Here is a 20,259-nt window from a genome sequence, read left to right as displayed (position 1 = left end):
TCTCCATAAAAATCTTTTTGTGCCAGCTCAGTAGAATTTGAATACTTGGCAGCTTAGTTCAAGAAAGGATTTCAGTGTCTGGTATCTTATTGATCTTGAGAATGTTCCTAGGATGGAGACACATTGATTAGTGATAAGAACATAGTCCTAGAGAGATGAGTTGAATATTTCCATAGTGTTCTTCAAGAACATCATCAATTAATGCCGAAGCCATTGACCACTTGTCTCAGGTTGAAATTGATCCCTTTCTAGCTGAAGATGTGCTATTAGGCTCCTTTTGTGTGGTAAAGCCCCTGATGCTGATTCTATCCTAGCTGAGATTTACAAGGTTGGAGGGTCCATTGCTCATACAAAAGCTGACAAATTTTTTGGGTTACGTGGCAACAGATGATTATGCCCTGGATTTCAAGAATGCCTCCATTGTCTATCTCTAAAAAGGTAAAAGGAATAGATTGTTCTGCAGCAATCACAGCGGGGTCTCTCTCTTAGTAATTACTGGTAAGATTCTTGCCAGAGTTCTCCTTGATAAGTTGATCCTACATCTAGAAGGTCATCTACTTAAGGTCCAGTATTACTTCAGAAGGGGCCAAGGAATAGCCTACCTGACAACTCCAGGAGAAAGGTCAGAAGCAGAACAGACGTCTGTACACATTTGTAGATCTGATTATCTGTAGACCTTTGATACTATCAGTCATGAGGGCTTCCTTATAGAAAATTATGTCAAAATTTGTTTGCCCAGAAAAGTTTGGCAGTCTTGTAGGTCAGTTTTATGATGGCATGCTTCCCCAAGTTCTGGACATTGGACAATGGTCTCGCACTTTCCCAGTCACCAGTGAAGTAAAACAAGGCTGTGTATTTACTCCCATGCTTTTTAATATGATGTTTTCAGCCATGTTATCAAATGCCTATAATGAAGACAAAAATGGCATCAAGGTCAGCTACTGCCCTGATGGTAAATTCTTCAACTTGAAGAGGCTACAAACCAAAACCAAAGTGGAAGGAATGTAGGTGCATGATTTTTTTGTTTGCAGATGATTGTGCACTCAGTGCAACTTCCAAAAGTGAGCTACAGCAAAGTAGGGATCAATTCTCTGCTGCTGGTACTAATTTTGGCTTACCAATTACATAAAGAAACTGGTCCTTCATCAGCCAGCACCACACCATCCGTATGTGCTGTCATCAGTTACAGCAAATGGAAAATTTGAGTGCTGTGGATAAGTTCTCTTACCTTGGCAATATACTTTCCAGGGATGTCCATATTGATAATGAGATTGACACAGACATTGCCAGAGCTGGCTCAGTATTTGAAAGTGTGGGTGACAAGAGGTATTAGCCTGGATACCAGACTGAAGGTCTGCAGTGCCGTTGTGCTGACCTCATTGTTCTATGCCTGTGAAACCTGGACAGTGTACCAGTGCCAGGCAACTGAATTTATTTCATTTGAATTGATCATGAATGAAGTGATCACTGAGCTCCTGAGAGCCTTCCCTTCTCCCCCTACCCCTCCACCCCAAAAAAAGAAGAGGACAGAGATTTAGGGCACATGGATGAAGAACCAGGACTCTGACAGGAACAGTATAACTAAGAAAGCAAAGTGTCATGAAAACCTAGTAAAGAGAGCATCCAGCAGAAGTGATCATCAATGTCAGATACTTCTGAGGTCAAGGATAACAACTGAGAAAACATTTTTTGATGGAGCAATTAATAGGTAATTGGTAACTTTTGAGAGAATATTAGAAAGAACACATTGAAAGTGACTGGGGATGGCAGTGAGAGAATTCTGCTGGAGAAGCCTGGGAGGGACTGGATGAGGGGAAAGCTGTCTTGAGTGCCGGAAGATGAGGAAACTTCTTGATAAATGGCCTCAATTTTTTTTTTTTTTTTTTTTTTTTTTTTTTGCTGACATGAGAGCTTCAGTGGAAAGAGTAGGAAGTGGGCATCATCCCTTAAAAATATAACTGATTTTATCCGAAAGAGGTATTGTTCCAATATCCTCTTTAAGAAGGTAAGGAAATATCTAGAATATGTTTGGAAAATTTAAATGATAATGTGGTTAAAGTAAAAAGAAAAAACATTTTTTACAACTTGGATAGATAAGGAAACTTATATTGTACATTATCTTTTCCAAAGTTCTTCATTTAGTTTGTTGAAATCTAGATTTTCTTTGTAGAATATTATTTTCTTTGTGAAATTTAATTTAGAGGTTTATTTTTTCTTTTAAAAAAAATAACAGAGCTTTGAAGGAACAATTGTGTGGGAAAGCCAGGATCTTCAAGGCCTTGTTTCTAGGAATCTTCACAAAGTAACTGTGAACGATGGAGGGGGAGTTCTCAGAATCATTACAGTAAGTCATACTTTCTAGATCTGCAGGGCAAAATTAAAAAAAAAAATGCTACAAGTTATCATACTGACTGATTATTCATTTTCCTTTTTGCCCAAATCCTTTCACTAGGAAGTAATAGTCTGGGTTAATATATATCTAATAATAGGTATATATATTTAGGTATCACTATAGCATAAAGACCTGAAAGGCTAAAAATCTCACTGTTACACATTGTAAATGCAAACATAATGAATATATTACCTTAGTATAAAATGTTTTCGTGTTAATGAATTCCTTGAAAAGAAAATGTCTCTTTTTCCCAAAGTTTTTCAGGTGAAAATTCTTTATGAACCCTTTCTCATTGCTGTCCAAAATCTTCATTTTGTGTGTGTGTCATCAGGCTGGTTGTTTTTCATTTAAAATATCACTTGAAAGAAAAGTCTAAAATGAAGACTCTGTGTATGTGTGTTTAATGTTACTAAAGGAATTTGAGATTCAGGACTTTGACAGGTTCAATAAATTTAAAATTTCCGTTTTGTTTCTTTAATCTTACACTAAGTATAGAATTTTAGGGAATAAGTAATAAATCAAGAAAACTTTAAAATTTGCAGGTGCCCAGATGATCTATGACTTAGCCAAAGAAAAGACCAATAGTCCTAAAAGTTTTCTAGATGCATTTAGAAGTTGTGTCTTGCTCAAAGTCACACAGCTAGTAAGTATCAGAAATAGAATTTGAAATAAGTTCCTTATTTCAGGGAAAATCTCCCTTTTCCAAAAAATGTATACCATGTGTCCCTGAATTCTGCTACCTTGGCAGGACATTTTTCCATATTCCATCAGTAATTGAAGAGTCAATGAATTCAGCTATTTTTGTAGCTACAAAATTTGAATCTCTTAACATTAATCTCCTTAAGACATTTCTTCAGCTATCAGTTAGCATTTTTGTGATAAGTAAAGAGTACCATCAATTCCACTGAACATTGCAGTTGGCCAGCTTAAAGGCATTATTTCTGGCAGCAGTGCTTGCAGAAAAGATCTGTTTGAAAGATGGATGATTATAGGGATAGCAGTATGGCAAGCTGAGATTAGATGAGTAGAAGTGCAGTACTGATACAGGGAAGCAGTCTTAGACAAGAAGACCTGTTTCTGGAAACAGCATCAGCAGAGCCCATACTGGTGTGAAATAACAGTTCAGAGTGAATCATGGCATTGGACAGGTGTAGAGTAGTTAAAACCAAATGTTAAGGATAGTTGCATTATACATGTACTCTGTGGAGAGGACTTCTGAGAACTTTTTACTCACTGTTTTTCTTGCAGTGTCATATTAATGACCACACTTAACAAAACTATGTTTAAATTACATTGAAACTGACTATTTACAAGACAGTCTGAACTATGATAATGTCTTCTTTTCAAGTTTCTGAAAACAACAACAAAAAAAAAGATGTTGAGGGGGTGGAAAGACGACATAACTGTATAATGTAGCCCTGGGGACCTAGGAGACTTAGGATGCCTGAGATGTTAAATTATAATTAGATGAAGAAACATGGAAGAACAGTGTAATTATAGTGATATTAATTCATCTTGTTGCCTTGTGAACTTAAAAGAATATTTTCTCTGAAGTATTCTGATTTTTGCCAAATGTTTTGAAAATGTGGATGATTCTTAAAATGAAATATGCTGAATATTTCATTCTTGTCTTCATTGATTTCTTTTTCTAGGCTAGTGAAGGAGCATTGCCTTATGAATTCATGGAAGGTGTAGAGGGAGTAGCAGGAGGCTTTATTTATACAATTCAGGGTAAGTTTATAAGCAAATGAATGAAAAAGCCTACGGAATTTCCTTGGCCTAATACACCAATCTAGAGTTAAAAAGCAGGGTTTACGCTCCCCCCCCCCTACTTCTTTCACCTCCTTCTTTTCCCCCTTTTCCCCTTCTCTCCCCCCTCCCCCTTCCTCCCTTCCATCCTCTTCTCCATTAATAATAGCTTTTTTATTTTCAAAATTTTATTTTATTTTCAAAATAATGCAAACATAGTTCTCACCATTCACCCTTGCAAAAACCCTGTGTTCCAAATTTTTCACTCCCTTTCTTCCGCTCCCCTCCCATAGAGAGCAATTCTTCTATATATATTTCCATATTTATCATGCTATACAAGAAAAATCAGATCAAAAAAGAAAAACAAATGAGAAATAAAATAAAATGCAAGTAAACAACCAAAAGAGTGAAATGTTATATTGTGATCCACATTCAGTTCCCACAAATCTCTCTCTGGGTGTAGATGGCTCTCTTCATAAAATCATTAGATTAGGCCTGAATCATTTCATTGTTGAAAAGAGCCATGTCCGTCAGACTTGATTGTCATATACTCTTCTTGTTGCCATGTATAATGATCTCCTGATTCTGCTCATTTTACTTAACATCAGTTCATGTCTCTCCAGGCCTTTCTTACTTTCAATTTTATTAATCTCACTTTTTAATTTTAGAATTTCAAGTTTTGTGTTTGTCTGGGGGTTTTTAATTTGTTCCTTTTCTAGCAATTTTAGTTGTAAGCCCAATTCGTTGGCCCTCTCTTTCTCTATTTTATGCAAGTAGGCTTGTAGAGATATAAAGCTTCCCCTTATTAGTGCTTTGGCTTTTTGCTGGGTAAGTTATTCTTGGCTGCATACCAAGTTCCTTAGCCTCCAGGCCTTTCTGAAATCATCCTCCTGATCATTTCTTACACAACAATACTATTCCATAACATTCATATATCATAACTTATTCAGCCATTCTCCAATTGATGGGCAACCACTCAGTTTCCAGTTTTTACCCACTACAAAGAAGGCTGCCACAAATATTTTTGCACATACCGGTCCCTTTCCCTCCTTTAAGATCTCTTTCTGGATCAAAGGGTATGCTCAGTTTGATAACTTTTTGCACATAGTTCCAAATTGTTCTCCAGAATGGCTGGATCAGTTCACAGTTCCAGCAATAATGTAGCAGTGTCTCAGTTGTCCCACAATCCTTCCAACATTCATCATTATTTTTTCCTGTCAGCCAATCTCACAGATGTGTAATAGTGTCTAAGAGTTGTCTCAATTTGCATTTTCTGATCAATATTGATTTAGGGTATTTTTTCATATGACTGGAAATGGCTTTAATTTCTTCATCTGAAAATTGTTCATATCTTTTGACCATTTGTCAATTAGAAAATAGCTTTGTATTATAAATTTGAGTCAATTTTCTATATATTTTACAAATGAGGCCAAAAAGGAGTTTTTAAAGATAAGTGAGAAGCTTTTTGGGGATGATACAGTCTTAGCACTGGCCTATCTTTTCAGCAGGGATGAGATAGAAAAACATTTTTGTAGACCTGTGTAGACCATTGGGTGGAAAGAAAAAATGGAACCTGCTCTTCTTCTTTGCTTTTACAGGACTTGGGTCATCCTATCCTGCACTTAGATTAGGCCAGTGAAACAGTGAGGCTTAGTAAACTCCTATTTTTACATTTTTCTTTGAGTCTTTTTCTCTTCTTCTTGTAATGAAGATTATAAATTTCAGAAATGTTTTTTAAGAGCTCAGCGGCTAAGAATATTAGCCTGGAAGTTTTTCTTAAGTAATTATTTGAAGGAAATTTTTGAGATTAGTATTTATTCACCTGTATTCTCTCAGTCATGGTTAAGAATGGAAGAATACTACCAATATATTCATAACTGAAAGCAACTGAGGGAGCAAGGACTGCTTGGTGATGCTACAGTTCTCAAAGTCTGAAAAACAAATGCAGTGTATCCAGTCAATAAGTACAATTCCTTCCGAAGGGTTCTTGGAGTAGAAGTGTTTGTTTTGCCAGTGACTATAAAAGAAGAGAGAGAGAGACTTCTGGGGTTTAGTACAATTTACTGCTATTGTCAGGTTTAGAACTAATACCTATGTTAGAGAGGCCTTTCATGCTACCAGGCTTTTATATTAATCATGGCAATGTTTTGGACAATATGAAATGAAGCATGGCATATGTAGACCTGCCTGATAAGTTGGGGTTTGGGTTTTTTTGTTTTGTTTTGTTTTTTTTTGTTGTTGTTTTTTTGCTGAGGCAATTGGGGTTAAGTGACTTTCCCAAGGTCACACAGTGAAGATAAGTTTTTAAAGAGAGGTTCTGCTTTTATTCTCAAAGCTTTTCATGTTATCTCCCTAGTTTCCCAAGGGGGGGGAAATAGATTGAAGCAAATATAATGATCTTACTGTTAACAGAAGTGAATTGAAAGGTTAAAACATGTCCCCATGGAAATCAGTGTAAACCACTACATAGAATTTCCAATCTCTCTATTTTTGTCCGCCTGCATTTTTTATTTCCTTCACAGGTTAATTGTACACTATTTCAAAGTCCAATTCTTCTTGTGCAGCAAAATAACTGTATGGACATGTATACATATATTGTATTCAACATATAACTTTAACATATTTAACATGTGTTAGTCTACCTGACAACTGGAGGAGGGAGTAGAGGGAGTAGAGGGAAGGAGGGGAAAAAATTGGAACAACAGGTTTTGCAATTGTCAATGCTGAAAAATTACCCATGCATGTATCTTGTAAATAAAAAGCTATATTAAAAAAAATAAACTAAAATGGAGTAAAAAGGGAAAAAATTTTCCCCATGTATTACATTTAATAATAAAACTGGATCTAAAATTTGGGCCCATAATCCTAGCACAGGTTCCTTCCAATAGACAACATTGATGAGAAGGATTTTACTTAGATCATCCAGAAGAGGTTGGCTGTATCGGCTTTGGAATAAAACTGTAGGGAAGTTAAAGATTTTTCCTAAAGCACTTTCCTAAAGTCACTGAAGGGACACATAGATAGGAAAAAAAAATACTGTTCAAATATTAGGTCTTCTATGTAGCCCAATTAATTGGGATTCTACTCCCCTGCTGTGCTTCCTTTCTGAGGGAAATGACATCTTTGGTTTTGTTTGTTTGTTTGTTTGTTTTGTTTTTTTAAGCTTTTCATGTCTTTTAAAATTATTGTTGAAAGGACTCTGAAGGTGTCTCCCAAATCACTTAACTTTTGAAATATGGAAGCTCCAGATCTTTTTATCTTTACAAAAATGAAACACTTAAACAGATTCATTTATCATTTTCACTACTCTCTCAAAGTTATGAAGATGACTTCTTTTTCCCAGATTCCTCTGAGCCTTTTGTTTTCTTCTTTATTTTATTGCTTTGTTTTAAAATTTCAGTTTTGTTTTATTTATTTATTTGGAGAGGAGGAGAAGAATATTCATATGGGAGATCTGCATGATTTTGTAGTCTTATTTGTCCTTGACTTGTGGCACTCAGTCCTGTTGCACATACAAGAGACTGTCTGTTGTTATCATAGAGTATAAGAAAATTGTTTTAGTTATATTTTACTCACTGAGGATACTTTTCTTTTAAAGTATTAAACAACTCTGGCATTAATGTGAAGGAATGAACACCAGTTTATTTAGTGATGATAAAGCAGAAAAACCACTAAAGTCCATATTAAGTTTTGTTTTATTAGCATAACAGTAGTCTACTGGATTTGTTTTGCTTTGTCATTTTCCTAAAAATATTTTTGCAACAGGACATCTGGCCTTGAATTATATATCCAAAAAACACTGATCCATGGGTATAGAAAACTCACAGAATAAAAAGAGAATAGAAAAGTTTGAAAGAAAATAGAGGGAATTGATTTATTTTCTAAATGAAAAAAACAATGTTCTATGAGCTTCTGTACTTTAAAGACATATATAGCCTTTTTGTGCTTGGGATTTGCAGTTTTTGGAGCAGCGGTTGTTCTGTCCAGAACTCAGCACTTTACTTAAGAAACAGGAGCAGAGTTAATCCAACACTGTCTATCTCTCTTTCCAGTAACTTTTGGCTGCTTCTGATATTCTCAGAACAACTGCTTTTTAGTCCCATCTTTTCATTGTAAGTCATGTCTGCCAAGTTGGGCTTTATTATCTTTTGTGGCACTTCTTATTGGCAGCCATGGCAAGATACTCACTGCTCACCTAACACATCATATGTACTTAGATTTATCAGATCATTGCTGTCTGTTAGCTGTTTGGTTTATAAAATTATTCACCATCAGTTTCCTGGGAGCAGTCTAACCAAATACATTTAATTTTTAATGACATTTATACTTTTTTCCACCATGAAAAGTTGTACATATGAGCAACAGATTTAGTGAAAGTAAGTTTGTGGCTTTTTAGTCTTAAGGGACTATGTTTCTCCTGAAAATCAGGAAAGAAACTAATCAAGACTATAGCTGCAGCAAGGGAGCAAGCTACAAAATTAATTCATAAGAATCATCAGCATTTCTTTAAAATACTGATTAAAAAACAGGAAAATTATAATAATTTCATTGCCAAAAAAAAAACCCTATGAAATATATAAAATCCTCGAGAGTTAATCTATCAGTATACATGTAGGAGTTGTACATAAATACAATTACAAAACACTACTGAAATAAGGAAAACAAATAATTAGACAATAAATGCTCATAGCTGGATCATATAATATTACATTGGAGTGGAGAGTTATCCCCTTTAAGTTGGTGGCTGGAACTTGAAGTTAGGAAGAGATCAAGCTAAATAATACAGCTGTAATTTTAGAGAACCTGAGTTCAAAATTGACCTCAGACACTTACTAGTTACTTAACCTCTTTTTGCCACAATTTTCTCAACTATAAAATAGTGGTCATAATAGCACCTATTTTTGCAGGATACTGATAAGAATCAGGTGAAATACTAAATGAGCATATTAGCACAATGGCACATAGGAGTTTAATGAATGCTAGGTCTTAAATTATAATACTGTATTATAAATGAGCCATTATTGCTGTTTAGTAACTTTTTTTTTTTAATACATTAGCTTTTGTAGTAAGTCTCTTGCACTTTTGTTATTCCTCCTTTTCAGAAGGTGACACACTTTTACAAAACCTTCAAACTCGCCCAAAAAGGTTTATTGATCATATCAATAACCTCCATGAGGAGGATGCCTTATTGAAGAAAGAGAGCAGCACCTTTGATGACATTGTTTTTGTGGACATTGTTGACACCTACCGAAATGTTCCTGCAAAATTACTGAACTTCTATAGGTGGTAGGTTATATAATATTTTGTGATTGGGTTTTATCTGACTTGTTTTGTTGTATAGAAAAATTTTACATATTCTCAGAGAGTAACATCCTTGACATCTCATATACAAACCAATTTTGCCTCAGTTTTTATTAAAAATTGCCATTCTAGAATGCTTTCAATTACTCAAGCTGGCAGATCAATGTTTAAATTACTGGAAGTTAACAAAACAAAAGTTAATATAGTTTTGAGGAGATTCTCACCAACACAAATAAGTCACTAAGTATGATGAACAACCAGGCAAATGAGAGTTGTACCCCTTCAGTGAAAATCATTGAGGTTAAAAGGAGTCATGTTTCAGTAGTTAACATATCTGTCTAAATACAGGAAATTATTTCGCTACTCACAACCCAAATTTGCCCCATAGTAGGGGAGAGGGGGAAAGCACTAGATTTAAAGCCAGAGGATCTATTTGTCTTTACTGTCATGAACTATTTTAATTCTTTATCCCTTCAACATTAAAATATTCCAAATTTAGATTAAGTATTCTTACCTGTGCTTAGGATTCCTTAGTCAATTGATGTTTATTCTAATTTTATAACTGTTGGGACAAATACACATGTTATTCATTACATATTTATCTATGTGATGTTATATATTATATGTGTATAGACCTGTGATTGGCATTTAGATCCCACTCAACTCTTTAAGTTCCTAAAACTCTAATCCTAAAATTCTATTCCTTTTCTCTTCATTGAGTCCCAAATTTCTCTTCCCTTAATTTTCCCATTCCACAGCACCTCAGACACTATCTGATTTGAGAGTACAAAAGTACTTGAGATAAACACAAATTTTGTATAAGATATGATTTATTAGTCAAAGATGATTATAGATTTGGGTGTCTAAAGATGCTATAGAATAAGGACAATAGAATGTAATTTTTTTTTAGAGTTGCCACAAGGTATGAATAAGTGTGGAGAACATGGCTGTGGCCAAAGTTTGGCAACAATTGAGTTTTTCTTTGTATTAGGTTTTACTCTTCATGCAAATAGCAACTATCAGATGTTTGAATTTATAGACGCCATTAACTATGATAATTGCTTTTTAAAGATTCATGATTTGAAGAATAATTAGCTAAAGTATTTTTTTGTTTTGTTTTTGTTTTGCTGAGGCAATTGGGGTTAAGTGACTTACCCAGGTTCACACAGCTAGTATACCACTGTGTCTGAGGCCGAATTTGAACTTGGGTCCTCCTGACTTCAGGGCCCAAGCTCTATCCTTAGCTAAAGTATTTTGGAAATAAAAAAGTATAATGTAGATTTTAAAATATATTATTGAGAACTTAATTTTTAAAAATTAAATATGTATATAAGTTGAAATCAATATAAAACTTTGAAAGGGATTTGGCTTTTCTTGGGAGATTGATTTAAAATGACATTTTAAAAACTTTTCAGTACTACATGGACAAAATTTGAATCTTGTTTGAAATATATTAGAAATCCTTTAAGTTAACTGCTAATTGAGTACTTAACTCAATTAACTACATTTTGAGTCAGTTTTATAGGTCATATTTCTTTATTCTTTACCCTTATATACATTGTAGATCTTTTTCAGTTCTATTATATCAATAGTAAATTTGCAATCACTAGCAGTATAACTTTATAAATTTGGGTATATTTAATCCAACCATCTTTCAGCAGGTAGAACTTTACTGATTTTTTTTTGATCTTATGAAGGAATTAATGAATGCAGTATCATTTATTTATTAAGTGCCAGGCACTGTTCTAAGAATTGGAGATACAAATACCTACCATGAGATTATCTTAGCCCTCAAAAAACTAAATTTTTCTTTTAAATTCATGGTCATATCTAATTTTTAATTCAGCCTCTTGTTTCTCTTAATAAGATTGAGACTTTATATTTTCTTGTTACTGTATTCCATATAGATTATCACTGATTTTCATGTGTGTTCATGTGTTTTGGCACCAGGACCGTTGACACAACTAGCTTTGATTTGTTGCTGAAAACAGATGATGACTGTTACATAGATTTAGAAGCTGTGTTTAATAGGATTGCCCACAAAAACCTGGACAGACCCAATTCTTGGTGGGGAAAGTAAGTAAAACAATTTTCAACTAATTGGTTGTAGTTACTCTGAAATATTTGTTATTTTCACAAGAAAATGTGATTGTGAAATGTAATTTTCTTATTGGTCTCCTAATGATAATTTAAGGAAAAAAAATAATAGGTTTATATATTTTACTGCCTGGTGGTAAGAGAAAAGCAGTTTTGGGCAAATTCATTTTGTTAATGGACATGACTAACACCTCTCCAGATGTCAATTTCAGGTTACTAGACTGGGGAAGTTAGCATACAAGGGAATATTTTGACTCTCTCCTTCCTCTTCACCTCCACCCCGCCCTCCATTCTTATATCAAAAGATATAGCTTAAAAATCATTTGGAAAACTTTAATCTAACAGTATTGCATATATGAAATTCAGTGTTTGACCTTTTATTAAATGACCTAGCTGTGTATACGAAGCTGAGTATGAAGGGTAGAAAAAGAGGAACAAAGAAAATATAACAGTATTTCTTCTCAAAGAGTTGGCTACTTAATTATGATTTGTTTTATATTAAAGAGAATTTTCTCATTCTTCTGTCTTTATCCATAGTAGTTTGGGGATCGTGGTATTAAATGGAGAGAGAAATGTGATAAGTGTTGGTTTGTCTATCCAGCAAGCACAAAAAATTGACATGGTTATTTTGGTCTAAGCTTCAGATTGAATTGGGCCGTTGACCGGACAGGAAAGTGGCAAGAATTAGAGTATCCCAGTCCTGCTTATCCTGCCTTTGCATGTGGGTCAGGTTATGTTATTTCCAAAGATATTGTACACTGGCTAGCAAGCAACTCAGAAAGACTGAAGACATATCAGGTAAGCCAGAATTTGTTAGTCAAGATTATGATAAATTTAAGAATGGTTTAAATTTGAGTTTTATTCATGGTAGTCTGCATCAGAAGTCAGAACACTTAGTTAATCCTGCCAATTTATAACCCAAAATCAATCGTAAATACACTGATTAGAGCTCTATATAAATGTAAAATTGATGGTATTCATCTTTTTTTAGTGAGAATTACCTTAGTATTTCCTAACCCTCACTTAATTTCCCCATAATATTCTGGTATGACTTTAAAGTATCCATGAATTTACTTAAATCTTTCCTAAATCTAAATATTTATATTTTCAGCTTCTATTTATAAATGTATTCCCAATAGAATATCAGAATTGAAGTTCATTGTTCCTTGGAAAGGAGGTTATTTAAAAGGGTGTTTATTTGCTTCTAGTTTTGACATTGTAACTCACTGCTCAATATAGTTTAAAAAATATAAATATATATAATATATATATATATATATATAACTTTATTCTCAAGGCCACTGTTGTGCAATTTTAAGTCATTACACTCTTCTTTATACTTTTAAAAGTATGAATACTAACCTTCCTATCCATTCTGTAATAAGATTTAGGATTTTATACCAAAGAGGTGGAAATTGGAAGTGAAGTAAAACAAACACTTCAAAAGAACATTTATCACATGGTTTTGACTTAAAATTCATTATTTCCACAAAACATGAAACTTGTCCTTTAAAAAAAAATTTTTTTTGTATTTAATGTTTGTGGGCATGTTGTAGGGTGAAGATGTGAGCATGGGCATTTGGATGGCAGCTATAGGACCTAAGAGATTCCAGGTGAGCAAATATGAGGGAGCACAAGTGCTTCCTATCTATCTGTCATGGGTAATTCTCTGAACCTCTATTGCTTTCCTCTTCTGTAATTTAAGGATAATAACTTTTTCCCCCTGTTAACAGCCATGGAGATATCTTTATGTAGATAACACTTTAGTCTCCTGAATTCTAGTTCTGCATCTGTTGATTCAGAGTACAAAAAATTTTTTACTTAATTTTTTTTTTAATTAGATAGACTGCACCAAAAAGACAATTTTCAGTTTTCACTTTATTTAGTATGAGGATTAATAATTATCCCATATCCCAATTTTTAGTTTCCAAGTTTTCTTCCAGAATCACATCACTGCCTCAAACTTATCACATCTTTTTGGTCTTTTTTTATCCCTTTTACATTTTCTGACAATTCTACCCATTTAGCATAAATGTGTTCCCATCTCCTCTGAAAATAAAATGGAAACTTCTGCTGTGTTGTATTGAGTATGTTATAGATCCCTTTTGAAACTATTTATCTGTGTTTCCACAAACAGGATAGTCTTTGGTTGTGTGAGAAGAGTTGTGAAACTGGGATGCTCTCTTCCCCTCAGTATTCTCCACAAGAACTCACAGAACTGTGGAGATTGAAGGAAGCATGTGGGGATCCTTGTGAGTGTGAGGCAAGATGATAATCCTTTAAACCTGGTGGTCTGAAAACCTGGAGTGAAGAAAACATACAAGTGTACAAGGAAAATTCAAGGTTATGCTGTGGAAACTAGATTCTTTCAAGGGGCATTACGCTGGTGCTTTCATCTATAATTGATGGAATATTTCTTGATATTTGCATAGAAGTTCCCCTTTTAAAATTAGCTTATGCTGAAAAAGTAACTTTTTTATGTCTAAGCAGTTTTGAAAATACCATATTATAAAAGAGAAAAAAGTCCTTTTATTTAAAAAAAACAAAAACAAAAAACTTGATTACTTACAGTTTAATAGATAATCTGTTTATCACTTAGAGTTGTGACTCAGTTAATTGCTGAAATCAATTGTAACTGCTAAAGCAGCAATCCAAGTGGGAGTTCTAGGGGAAACAGTCTGTTTCTCGGTAGGGAAATTAGCTTGCCTGCTCTGGGAATGAAGTGCTGGTAGTCATCCCTTGTGGTTACTGAACAGGGAGTACAGATCATCTAGCAGGTAGTTTGCCCAGTTGTATTTTTAAAGGTAAGTCTGTTATATTAGTTACACCCAAATTTGTAGCCTATATATTTCAACAGGCATACAGTACTGGGTGCTAATTTTCTGTCAGCTTCTGTTGTTAAGGGCTATGAAGTATCCCTATTTAGGAAAAATCTATATCATCAGTCAAATATAAAGTACTCCTCAGGGTTTTGGTGATAATGGGGAAGTAATTTTCTAAAGACTAAATTGGTGCCCTAAAAGATTTAACCTCACTTTTCTATTTCCTGGGAGTATTTATATCATCATGGCTTACCTCAGGCCCAATATTCACCTAAAATTGAGGCAATATCTATCTAAAGATGAATTTAGTCATGAAATTCCATGAAGTTCCATGGAAATGACACCTTCTCAATTTAATGTCTAGGCTCAACCCAAATAAAAAATCATGGCACTTTTTTCAATGCCCTAAAAGTAATGCAACAGAAGGGATATAACAGAATTGATTTAATGAGCAAAATAGTGGAATATGTGCCTCCCTATTTTAAGTGGCCTTTTCCTTAGTTGTAAATCATAATCACAAGGTATCAGTACATAATTGTAGTGAGGTCTTAGAGTGCAGAATTCTTGTAGGCAGTAATTTTTTCAAACATCATTAGTCAAAATAGTCTTAACATCTAGTTTTTCTACGTAAAGTTGTACTATGAAGAAATAAGTATAAAGTATACAAAAATAAATATACAAACAAAAGCCAGTAAATAGACACCAAGTATTTATTAGAGCTATCATACAAATGCTAGACTAAACAATCTTTTTCTTCCACTGAAATGTGGTTTGAAAATACTTTACATCCATGACTTCTTGGTTTCTCACAATGAAGAGTCTCATAAGTGAATTTTTACCATCGTACTAATATACAGTCTCCATTTTCAACAGAGTAAAACTGTAATGGCTGTTGGTCATTCTCTAGTTCAAATTCTCTGCCTTCCATCTAAAATTGGAGAGAAAAAAAAAGTTTAAAGTATGTGATAAATCTGCTAAATGTACTATTGTTTTCATACCACTACAAGTTAGTTGCCTTCAGAATCCTAAATAATGTCCTTTGGTCATATATATTGTTATCTATAAAGAAGGTCAAGATTTGATTATGGGTCTTATTGAATCTACTTACTTTAGGGCTTTCATAAGACAGTTTGAGTTCTGATCCTGGAACTTTGAGTAGACGAGAAAGCAAGCCTTTCACCTTTTGAATTGTCATGGACTCTATCAAATAGAAAAAAAAGAAATTATTTCCTTTAAAACTGACAGCTAATATAAAACCAGCTGTCATTATAAGACAAAAACCAGGAGACTGTTCCTAAAGTAACAGTAATGTAAGCACGTGTTTTTGTTTAACTGTTGAGCACCAAGTTGGCTTGATGTCTGTATGTTCTTTAGTTGTATTAGATTACCCAAATAATTGATTAATGGTGAAAAGGTCGTCTGTCATGTGGACCATCATGTTACTGCTCCATAATCTTTAGTACAATTAGTAGGGTACACAGGACGCATTGAGCCAACGTTTTGACCTAAGTGACCTTTGATAATGAGTTTTCATCCTGTTCCATTGATTAACTATTTTAAACTATTCCCAATTGGTATAATTCTCAGCAGAGAGGAAGGAATGTTTAAAATCATCAGCATCTTTTAGTTTGTTTTTCATGTCCAGCTGACAGAAGGAAAATAACATTTGCCAGAAAAATCAGGAGACCTGGGTTCTAGACCCAGCTCCTTCTGGGCAAATTATTTCTTCTCTGGGCCTCAGTTTCCTCATCTGTAAAATGAGGGGGTTGGATTAAATGATCACTACGATCCTGTTCAGCTCTGATTCTACTATTCACTAACGTGCTATATCAATGACACCAAGGGATTATACAGCCCTGGAATTTAACTTGAATGAGTAAATGATTTGGCTTGTTAAAAAAACACAATGTACTTCCAAAGACGGGTTATGGTAAATAATGGATATCTTGATTATGAAATGTTTAGTTTTTTTGAAGCTTTAGCTGGAGGCACAGCAATAGAGTGTGTGGTTTTCCTGCAATATCACAATGTACTTAAACTCAAATATTTTTCTATCAAAATCATTTTTGTAAAAGCTGTCTGTGTTTTTATGCAACTTGTGATAATAAATGTGATCTTTATTTTAGAATAAAAATTAGCCTTTTCTTTTCTAATGTACTACATTCTGCCATGTAACTAGACATCTATCTTATATTTCCAGGAATAAAAGTCAACTTAAACTTTAGATTATTCATATAATATATAATAATATAATGCCAGAGCAAAAAATGGGAAAAAAAAGTTTCTTATCAAGGAGTTAGGCTCCTAGGGATGAGTTTTTCTCTTAACAGACTTGGTCCATAGAAAGTAGACTTAGTCTTTTGCTGGGGTCATTTGAAGTCAAAGCTTTTTCAGAATAGTAAAACCTGCCATACTTACTAGCATTGCTATCTGGAATCACCTCTATGTCCTAAGGAGGCATCAGGGGAGGATTTTATGGAGAATACAGCTAACTACAACAGCTAAGCAACTAAAAAAATATCAAGGACATGGAAGAACAGACAGGCATGTCACGTGTATGTCAGGCTGCTAAGCCAGTTTGTTCCATTTAGTGAGCATTCTCCTTAAAACAAGGTAGCTTCTCTCATCTCTACCTCTGTGAAGGATACATGGACAAGAGTTGTATAAGATGAATTTTAATATGTCTTTCTTTGGAGAGAACTTTGAAATCACTGAAATATCAGATCAGCATGAGTATAATCTGTACATGCAATGACTTTCACATCTTTTAAACACTAATACCAGAAATACAGAATCAATGGTTGTTTCTATTAATACTACCTTAGATGGATGCAAATTATGATTAAAGGGGTTTATAGGATGGACTTAATTATAGACAATCCTTTGATATGTTGTTAAGAAGACAGAAGTAAGGAATGATGAATATGAACATATCTCAGAATAGTATTAGAAGTACTAAAAGAATTCACTGAGGACAATAAAATTTTAAAAGCCTATGTTCGAAGGAAAACAGAAGTAAAGAAAGGAGAAGGCAAGGATAACCATAGATGGAGAAAAGGTATAACTACTCAATTATTAACTTCATGTTCTGTTCTTTCTCTGAAAAGAGCATTTTGAACTGGAAAGGACAATGGAAATGGCTAGTAAGGACTAGTTCAAGATAAAAATGAGGAAATATCCTACCCATAATAATTTTGTTGCTAGGCCAAATGAACTACATCCCAGGGAACTAAAAAGTAACAGTTTCAAGTGCTTAGTGACTGTCATTAATCTTAGGTAAGGAAGAAGAATCTCAGAACTAGAAAAGGAAAAAAAAATGCTGTTCCAATTTTCAGAAAGGAATAAAAATATGTAAAGCATAGATAGGCTAGTGAGTCTGATTCCTGGTAAAATCCTAGAATGTTGTATTAAAAGGATAGTGAACATTTAGAAAGGGAATCAAGAATCACTAAATTTATGCTAAACTAATATTTCCTTCCTTCGGCAGAAAGTTAAAAGATGTTAGATCAGAGCAAAGCAACTGAAAGCCAGATGCTAACTTTATGGACTAAATGACATTGCAGAGAGGTGGATGTGGCACTGGTAAAATGACTATATCTAAGTTAGTGTCGATCTGGAGGGAGGTCATTAGTAATTTGTACAATACTTTTTATCAATGTGTATATAAGTGCCCTTAATAAACTTGTAGACTGCACAAAGCTGGGAGGAATAATTCAGAAAGATCTTAATATGTAGAATCTAATGAGATGAAAAAAAGGAGAGGGACCAGACCTATGATTTCATTGATTTCTTACAGAAATCCTCAATGAGGAAATATCCTCTAATGATACAGGTCTTTATCTTCTTTCAAAGTCTTAGAGACTTGCCCCAAGCATGGTGAGATTTTCCAACTTTGCCAATGGTCACATGGTCAATATCTGGCTGAAGTCAGGAGGATTCTAGGAAGATGGTAGAGTAAGTTAGCAAATTTCAAAGTCCAGATTTCCTCCACAAACAGAACAAATTTATGGCTCAGGGCTAATAGACAGGTAAAAAATCAAGAAGACTTGGGGCAGAACAGGGGTCCTTCCTGGTACAATCTAAGTAGATCTGAAGAAAGATCCCAGGCCAGCAATTGACCTGTGTGCTCTCTGATGTTCTGTTGGGCACATGACAATGTTATATGTTTGTTTTATTTTCCTTTTATGTTATTTAAAAATAAACAATAATAAACAATGAAAAAAAAACAGGAAAGGCTTAACCGCCAATTTTCTGGCTTGAAGGCAAGTTCTTTATATATTAAATCATGATAATATAAATATAAAAATCATATACTGAAGAAAAATATTCCATTTTACCAATACGGGTGGGAGAGGCACAGATAACTGCTCTTGAGAAAAATATGTAAGTCTTATGTCTGATGAGTTGTGTTGACAGGACAATGCTAGCTAAAAATACATCCCACATTGTAGAGTGTCCAAAATACAGGAAGTGAGAGTCGTTAGTATAAAATCAGAGCTGAAACATGATCAGTGGTCAGTTCGCCTCATTAGGACAATGTCCAGAGTCTTAAGCCATGTCATATCTTAATCAGCTGAAAAAACAAAATATTTAACTAGAAAAAGAAGATTGAAGGAGCTACATGAGCCATCTTTTGTGTATTGTAAGTGTGATCACATAAAGGAGGATTTGACCTATATAAAAGGTTTAGAGTAACAGAACTCAGAAAAATAGGTACAAGTTACATATAAAAATAGGCTTAAAGTAAGGGAAAAAACTGAATGTTTAAAATTGCCCAAAACTGAACAGAGCTACCTAGATTAGTAGTGGTTCTACTTCATTCTAAGTTTCCAATCAAAGATGACCCATGAAGTTTGTTCAGGAGATTTTTGATCAGGTATGATTCAGGTTTCAATGGTTTTCTCTATAGGATTAAAAAACTCAATACAATATTTTGATAGGCATTTTCACACAAGTTACTAATGTATTTATTCCTGTGCCACAAATAAATAATTATGTTTTCCATGTATCAAGAAAACATTTAAGCTTGATTTAGCAAAACAGTTGAGTTAGATACCATTTGGGGGCAAAGTTCAGAGTGATCAAAGCAGAAATTAATTATACCATTTTAAATTCTGCCTTTTTTACTTAATGGTTAATGAAATAAATGTTTGAGATGGGTTGAACAATAGTCGAGTCTCAAATGAATCAGATGACAACGATGTCTTAGAAAGTCATATAAATAAACTAATTTTGGCAAAGAAAAAAACTACTTGCTTAAACTATAGGTAAAATCCTATCACAAAACATACTTAGAAGATTACAAAGTTCTACAAGCTATGGTTTTGTTGTTTGTTTTTGTTTTTCAGAATCTTTAGCTTGCCTTTTAGTTTGAACTGGTTAAAGTAAATTATATACTATAAGTTACCTTGCAAATTCCTGTCCACTGTTCCCCTGCTTACACTAAAAAATAAAAGGCTAAACTACAGAACCTGCTGCCCTGCCCTTCCTCCCCTTACAGTTACCCAAATAAAACCCACTGACTAACTTCATGTGAAAATATCTTGTATATGTATTTTCTCTCTTCATTTCTAGGATTATTCACAAAGAAGTACACAATTATTTTATTTCTGCCCTACAACTGCTTTATATTAATAGGGCTATTAAAACCAAACAGTGAAAATAGTTAGAAGAGACAATTGACATGTAACAGCTATAACTTGCAAATAAAGAAATCTTGATTTTTTTTTTTTTTTAACTATGGTAATGTGTGGTGAAGTAGAGGAATTAAAAAGGCCTCAGTTCAATTCTTTCTTTTTTTCCCCCCTCTTTTCTGAGGCTGGGGTTAAGTGACTTGCCCAGGGTCACACAGCTAGGAAGTATTAAGTATCTGAGATCAGATTTGAACTCCTGAATTCA

General features: G+C 34.0%; 2 protein-coding genes across 11 annotated transcripts in view; one reads left to right on the top strand and one right to left on the bottom strand.

Moving 5' to 3' along the window:
- Window positions 1-16,495, top strand: part of B3GALNT2 (beta-1,3-N-acetylgalactosaminyltransferase 2) — a 36,033-nt gene extending 19,538 nt beyond the window's left edge. The window contains exons 6-12 of one of the 2 annotated variants that reach the window (XM_074262459.1): window positions 2,234-2,344; window positions 4,045-4,123; window positions 9,244-9,427; window positions 11,393-11,518; window positions 12,178-12,337; window positions 13,096-13,152; window positions 13,677-16,495. In XM_074262459.1, coding sequence (XP_074118560.1) covers window positions 2,234-2,344; window positions 4,045-4,123; window positions 9,244-9,427; window positions 11,393-11,518; window positions 12,178-12,337; window positions 13,096-13,152; window positions 13,677-13,811 — 852 coding nt within the window. In that variant the 3' untranslated portion in view covers window positions 13,812-16,495. Of the gene's footprint in view, window positions 1-2,233; window positions 2,345-4,044; window positions 4,124-9,243; window positions 9,428-11,392; window positions 11,519-12,177; window positions 12,338-13,095; window positions 13,153-13,676 lie in introns of those variants that run through there. The other variant, XR_012481322.1, reaches the window with a different exon arrangement.
- The window catches only part of TBCE (tubulin folding cofactor E), an 81,038-nt gene continuing 75,832 nt past the window's right edge, over window positions 15,054-20,259 (bottom strand). For 4 of the 9 annotated variants that reach the window (XM_074262454.1, XM_074262457.1, XM_074262450.1 and 1 more), the window contains 2 exons: window positions 15,470-15,561; window positions 15,054-15,289 (listed from right to left, as the gene is read on the bottom strand). In XM_074262454.1, coding sequence (XP_074118555.1) covers window positions 15,197-15,289; window positions 15,470-15,561 — 185 coding nt within the window. In that variant the 3' untranslated portion in view covers window positions 15,054-15,196. Of the gene's footprint in view, window positions 15,562-16,159; window positions 18,300-20,259 lie in introns of those variants that run through there. The other 5 variants (XM_074262452.1, XM_074262455.1, XM_074262449.1 and 2 more) reach the window with 2 other exon arrangements.

Source organism: Sminthopsis crassicaudata, chromosome 4, assembly GCF_048593235.1.
Source record: "Sminthopsis crassicaudata isolate SCR6 chromosome 4, ASM4859323v1, whole genome shotgun sequence".
In the NCBI taxonomy this organism is placed as follows: domain Eukaryota; kingdom Metazoa; phylum Chordata; class Mammalia; order Dasyuromorphia; family Dasyuridae; genus Sminthopsis; species Sminthopsis crassicaudata.
The sequence above is the reverse complement of the archived record's forward strand: the minus strand, read 5'-3'. Positions and strand labels throughout refer to the sequence as shown.